Consider the following 6,510-nt stretch of genomic DNA (forward strand, 5'->3'; position numbering starts at 1 on the left):
GAGAAGATATAAGGTGCGATATGAAACAAAGAAAAAAAAAAAAAAAAAAAAAAAAAAAAAAATTCTAGAAGGGGTAAGCAGAAGAGCGGGGTTCCATGGAAGCCCATTAAAAGCAGTGCAAGAAAACCTATGTGGACCAGGCACAAGTAAATGACAGGAAGAGTGAGGGGAGCTGAGTGCAGAGGCCCTGCCATAAAAGAACAATTTAGTGCTGACCTGGGTGTCCTGAATAGAAAAGCAGTCCAGGATAGGGAAAGAAGAGAGATGACACAGGCTTTGAAGGCTGGGTTTGAACAGGTATGACCTGGACTTGTTCATTCACTAACCAAGGGTGTGCTGATTCTGGCCCCACACAGGGAGAAGCCACAGCACTGACAGAGAGAGAAGATTCAGGTAGTTCCAGGGAGGGGGAGCAACAGGATCTCAAAGATAGGGTGTGTCAGGATGGACATCGGGGACCTAAGCCAAGTCCACAGTTCTGCACTTGCTCTTAGGTGGTTAGAGTTCTGGTTGGCACGAGCCTGAGAAATGCCAAGAAATGCCTAGAAATGGCAAGGTGCTGGAGAGAAGGGGCAGAGCATCTCTAGGTAAGAAAGGTGTTCACCTATGATGATGCTGAGGTCCCAGGGCCCGGCAAAGAGGCACACGTTAAAAAGGATGGATGAGGGGAGAAGCACACGAGCACAAGCAATGGGGAAACACTACAGAAAGGGAGGATGGCAGAAGAGGACTGAATCCCACCAAGGGAACACCCCGGGCTTCCCCTAAGTTTTAGAATGAAGGAGCAGAACTACAGCAAGTTCTTTCACAAAGTGCTTGAGCCAGTTATTGGCCTTATCCCACTAAGCTGTACTGTAAAATGCAGAGGCAGATGAAAAGCACATAACCTTTGAACGTGGAATGTCTCCGGGATGGGTAACGTTTACTGGGCTTCCTCTCGAAGGTGCTGGTTCTTCGTAACCTGGCGCCATGTGTAGCTTGATATTCTGTCCGCCCGCTGTGAAGCAAATATTTGATTGTATGTTAGCAATATCGGAATCTCAGCAAGTCACACCTACTTGGAACTGAATGTTTATTTTTCAAGAGCTCCTGCACACACTTTGCCCTAGCTTGAATTCAGCTGGTGAAGAGACACACTAAGCTTAAGCAATGTATTTGGAAATAAAATCTCCTTTGCCAAACCAGGTTACATTAAAGAGGTAGGTATTTCCACCAAAGGATAAACCTGCAATTTAAGGTCCAGCCACTTGGCTGCACAAACCAAGAGGTCTGAGTACTCAGAATATTTGACTAAAAGAACACTGATCAGCACACAAAATACCCTTTCACAGAACACACTTGAGTAGATGTTTAGCACATCTCTTCAGAGGCTGTTACCAATGGCCCCTTAAGTAAACCTTGGCTTTCCTTGCTACACCAAAGGAAATATTACTTATGTCGAAAGGCTTCCCAGCATTCAAACACTGTGACACTCAGCTGCAACTTCCAGGAGGAACTCTAGTCTTTGCTATCTACCCTCACTGCCGTTCCGGCGGCAGTGACTTACCAGATGCTACCTACTCTGAGTGCCACCAATGGGCAGCCTCATCTCCTTCCTCCGCCCTTCTAACTCTTCTCCTTGAAGAGCAGAGGACACCAGGTCTGGGTCAAATCTCAGGAGATTTCCTCACAGGAGGGAGATGGCTGCCTCAGCAACCGCCCTGCCCATCCTCCCCACCCCACATGGGTACCAGCAGACTGTGGAGCGGCTCCTCGAACCTCTGCAGCTCTGACATTTCCATCCTTTGGGAGCCCTGTGATTCAACTCTTTTTCAAAAAGACTTGGTCTCCCCCACCCCTCGGAGCATTTAAAAATACATTCAAACAAAATACTTCTTTAAACAGAAGTGCACAGCCTTCCCCTTGCACTGTAGATGTATTTGAAATGAGCAAATCTTTTGGCATTTTAAACAGAGTTCAGGGACATGCCATGTGTGGGCAGAGGTTACGAAACCATGGGAAGTTTCATCTGTCGTAACCAAGATTCTCAGACCTGTATGTGTGCTTCAAAAACTGACTCTTGGAGTAGGCTTAAAATGTACATTTCCAGGCCTCAAACATGCTCAGAGTGATTACCAAGGCCTCACATGAGGCCTTACAGGCTCATTTTTAGAAAACACCCAGGAGATTTTCAACATGGCCATAAAATGGTAAGAAAAAACATCCAAATAAGCTATCTTTTCAGATTCAAGTACAGTATTTATTGAGCCTGCCGTGGGACAGACAGACAGACAGACACAGACACAGACACAGACACACACACACACACACACACACCTGCTCATTCTTATTTGACATCAAATTTCTTAACACTGAAGTGGAAAAATAAATATAGTAGTGACCAGAAATATTAAGAGCCAGGGCCAGGGATTTAGTTGAGTGGTGTCACCGCCTGCATTGCAAGAGCAAGGTTCTGAGTTTGATCCCTGGCACCAAAAACAAAAACAAAGAAATATAAGAGCCAGACTCTTGGGCTGAATCTCGATCTCTGCACTACCACTTACTGGCTGTGTGTAAGCTTGAGCTTTAGTTTCTGAGTCTGAAAAACGGAGCTAATCAATCTAGTTTATTAAGGCTGCTTCAGGGATTAAGAGTGGGTACATAGTAGAGTTCTAGGGCAGTGCTCTACAACAGAACTTTCCATAATAATGCTATGTACTCTGTCAGCCCTTCCCAACAGGTAGCCACTACCCTTGTGAGACCAAGGAACTACAGTTTTAAATTATTAAATATTCATTAATTTGGATTATAGCTACATGTAGCTAGTGGATATTGTACTGCAAAGCATAGCTCTAGCTTCAGGTCAGCCATAAATAATGTTTTTATTACAGAATGAGCATCCCTAATCCAAAAATTCAAAATCTAAAATGGTCCCAAATCCAAACTGTTTGGGAGCCAACACTCAAGTATCTGCAGCATCCAATATCAACCATGCAAGTATGCCAAAACGTGAAAAACTGTAAAATCTGTAATACTTCTGGTCCCAAATGTTTGGGATTGGGATTCTCATTCTGTATTAGTTCCATTTTATCGATAAGAATATGGGAGTCAAAAGAGCTCAAGTGGCTTGCCTGAGGGTCAGATCTTAAGAAAGAAGTGGGGATGGGGCACACAACCCAAATCTCTCCACTTAAATCCACTGCTCCAGCTCTCCCGGAGGCGGGGAGCAGCTATCTGTCTTGGAAACACCACCACCCACCTGAACCTGAAGCGGGAGCCCAGGCGGATGAAGTCGGATCTGCTGGCCTTCCCGTTGCCCGGCATGCGCAGGCGGAAGAAGGCGTGGTGCTCCACCGCACACTTCCACAGGTGCTTGCAGGTGCGGGCGCTGTCCAGCCGGAACACAAAGGTGTGCTCTTGCTCACGCCCCTGAGAGAGGAAGCAAAGGTCCTCGTCGGGGCATCCGTCACTCTGATGCGGGCTTATTCACAGCAGGAAGGGCGAACGGAAACAAAGCCTACCTGGTCATCATCCTCCACCACCACAAGGGTCAGTTTGCTCTTTTTAAAATCCATTTTGGTAATTTTAGGCCTGGTCAGAGAGAAAGTATTTTAAAAAGCACAGCCTGAAGTAAAAGAACCCACACATCAAACAGCAGTTTCTTTTCTACTTTTAAAGCTCAGATTGGCTAAGAAAAAAAAATCATTCATTCATTTAAATGTGATTATTCAGAAGTTTCAGTGTAATTGCCACAAACCCACAATGACAATAGGAAGGTGTGATTTTAAAACAAATCTGGGTGTTGCAAGGATCCCTTAATAACCATCCATCACATAGACTTCCACCACAAAATAGGAAAAGACATTTTTAATAGCAGACAAAACTAAATTACCAAAAGAATAAGCCTATTTTGTTAGCTCCTTCAAAGATTAATATGCCTGTCGGGGTCAGTCCAAGAGAATATTCACAGCCATCTCTTCCCTACAAACAAACGAAGTGACAATCGGTAGAAGGTTCTAACAGGTCGTCACAGAGCAGAACGTAAAACAGTTTCCTCACCATAAGTTACTTAGTTGGCATAAGGTCTACATATTTTTTTAGTAATAAAAATCAAATTACTTAAACATACAAAGTTCTTACCCTGACAACGTGCATGTCTACCCCATACATTTCCAGCCACTTTGCTTTATTCAGATAGGAGAGTTCCGCCTGGGCAGGGCTCTTTCCCCTTTGAAAAACCAATGGAAACACATGTGAACCAGGATGTGGACACCCACAGGGCATGCTTGGACTTTGGCAGTTCTATGACGACTACAGCAATGAGGGAGTGCAGGTTTATACTGACAGGGAAAGGCCTCTAATAATGTATAGTGGATCCTTGACTTATGAACTCAACTCATTCCTGAGGGCTGGTTGTAACTCAAGTTGGTCAACTGAAGGCTCAGCCTCCTCTGCACAGACTTCAAAGTCTCTCTTCTGTGTACAGGCAGATCTCAGTGTCCTTAGACACTGGCCCAGGACTGCTCAATTAACTCCATACAGGAAAGGATGATGTAATGTTCCTTCCAGACTCTTTAAGGGTTAAACCTGTATGTGAGACCATCTGAAAGCACAAGTGGCCGGCATTCGGGTCATAACTCAAGGCTGTGGTTTTAAGTTAAAACTAAAGTTCCAGTTGTAACCAAAGTTGTTTATATGTCAGGCCAGTCATAACTTGAGAGTCCACTGTACAGTATTGCTAATGAATAAGAAGATCACAGAAAACGGCTCATAATAGACCACTTATGGGAACAGTACTGTTATATATATGTAGAGTGGATACACAACAGACCACTACCAACAGCATCCAGCAGGGAAGAGAGAGGTCTGTGTGAGTGGGATGGGAAGACTGTACAGCAACACATTTCCATAAGGATGTATTCATGTCACCTTTCATTAAAAAAGTCATAGGGGCTTTTCAGAAGGACTGGGGGACAATTGAGGCCATGCTAAGCTCCAGGTCCAAGAGTGACTCAGGATGAGTGGTGTTTTAAGAAGAGGGGACAGGAGGGAAGAAGGCAACCTCTGGGAAACTGGAGTGAGAGGCCGTGCTGACAGTCCAGGCTTAAAAGCCTTAGATCAGGGTGGTGACCATAGAGGGAAACCAAGGAGATCAATGGTATGGCTGGCTTTCCACAAGATGACCACACTGCCTGAGATACAATGCTGCACAGCGTGTGGTTTCAACTGTGAGTGTTCTTATACAACAGGGTTACAGGCTGAACACCCTTTACCCGAAATGCTTGGGACCAGAGTGCTTCTGATTTCAGTTATTTTTCAGATTTGGGAATACCTGCATAAAAGATAATGAGATCTCTTGGGGATGGGATCCAAGTCCCAAATGAAATTTAATTCTGTTTCACATATACCTTATACACATAGCCCAATGGTATTTTTATACCCTATTGTTATTGATCCTGCATTTTAACTGCAACTTGTCCCATAAAGTCAGGTGTGGAATTTTCCAATGTTTCATTAAGTTGGCATTCAAAAAGTTTCACATTTTGGATTTGGGGTTTTCAGATTAGGGATGTTCCACCTGTATTTCTAAAAGATTTATTCTTTAAGGTTCAGGACAGGGTTCCCAGAAACCAAGGGTGTAGGTGCTCACTGCTCACACCCAGGGTGTTACCTGTGCTGTGGCAGCAACAAGCAAATCGGACTGAGGTTTTGTATTTCAGAGAGAGAGAAAAGAATGTGGTTTGGCTCTTGCGGCACATCCCTCATAAGAGATAGCATGTGGGCATTTGGGAGAATAAGAGGGAAACACAGGAAAGAAGGGATGAGATGAAGATGCAGCTTTATAGCCACTAGCTAAGCAACTCTAAGTAAACAAAAGAATCTGACAAACACACAGGACAAAACAGATATAGATCAGAATGCTAGGTGGTCACATCAAAGTACCTGCACTCTTTCCATCTCTGGAAGATATCAAATTCCATTGCTTCTGTCTGATTTGGAATGAACCGAAACTCAGACACAAGCTCTGGTGTGTGTTCTGGAAGTTCACACTCCCCAAGCTCCGCTGCATGTTCCATAAAAGACAGGAAAACAGGAGACACTGAGCACTTTCAGTTATTGCTGTAACTGAGCCCAAAGGCATTTTGCATGATTATAAAGCACAGGTACCCCCTGATGTACAACTCTCTCCTTTCTGGAGGACCGAACTCTCACTTGGTAGCCATATGTACTCTCAAAATCCCCAAGAATCATTTTAATGCCCTCCCCACTGTGTGATACACCATCATCTTAGTTATTACTGTCTTTCTCCCAACCATTTCTCCCACCCAGTGAGGCCCAATTACATTTTCCTGGAGAAGTGGTAGAGCCTCGCATTTGCAATAAAGAGGAACTGCTGAGAATGAGGATCTGCCCAGAAACACCCATGGCAGCAGGCTCTCATTAGGGCAGGTCAGAGCAGTACTTCAGGAGCTGCAGTGTTGGAGAGGCTGGATCAAGAATTCGGTACATGCAGAATCCAGGGGAAAAGCA

At 44.5% G+C, this 6,510-nt stretch overlaps 1 protein-coding gene across 4 annotated transcripts in view; it reads right to left on the bottom strand.

Annotated features, from left to right (window-relative positions):
- Window positions 1–6,510, bottom strand: part of Epb41l4b (erythrocyte membrane protein band 4.1 like 4B) — a 116,165-nt gene that overhangs the window by 64,583 nt on the left and 45,072 nt on the right. For all 4 annotated transcript variants that reach the window (XM_033759255.1, XM_033759253.1, XM_033759254.1 and 1 more), the window contains exons 7-12: window positions 5,923–6,043; window positions 4,120–4,207; window positions 3,872–3,960; window positions 3,501–3,570; window positions 3,239–3,408; window positions 888–997 (exon numbers count right to left, since the gene is read on the bottom strand). In XM_033759255.1, the coding sequence (XP_033615146.1) occupies window positions 888–997; window positions 3,239–3,408; window positions 3,501–3,570; window positions 3,872–3,960; window positions 4,120–4,207; window positions 5,923–6,043 (648 nt within the window). The remainder of the gene's footprint in view (window positions 1–887; window positions 998–3,238; window positions 3,409–3,500; window positions 3,571–3,871; window positions 3,961–4,119; window positions 4,208–5,922; window positions 6,044–6,510) is intronic.

The sequence above is a fragment of the Fukomys damarensis genome, unplaced genomic scaffold (genome assembly GCF_012274545.1).
Source record: "Fukomys damarensis isolate Sample0158 unplaced genomic scaffold, DMR_v1.0_HiC HiC_scaffold_36, whole genome shotgun sequence".
Lineage (NCBI taxonomy): Eukaryota > Metazoa > Chordata > Mammalia > Rodentia > Bathyergidae > Fukomys > Fukomys damarensis.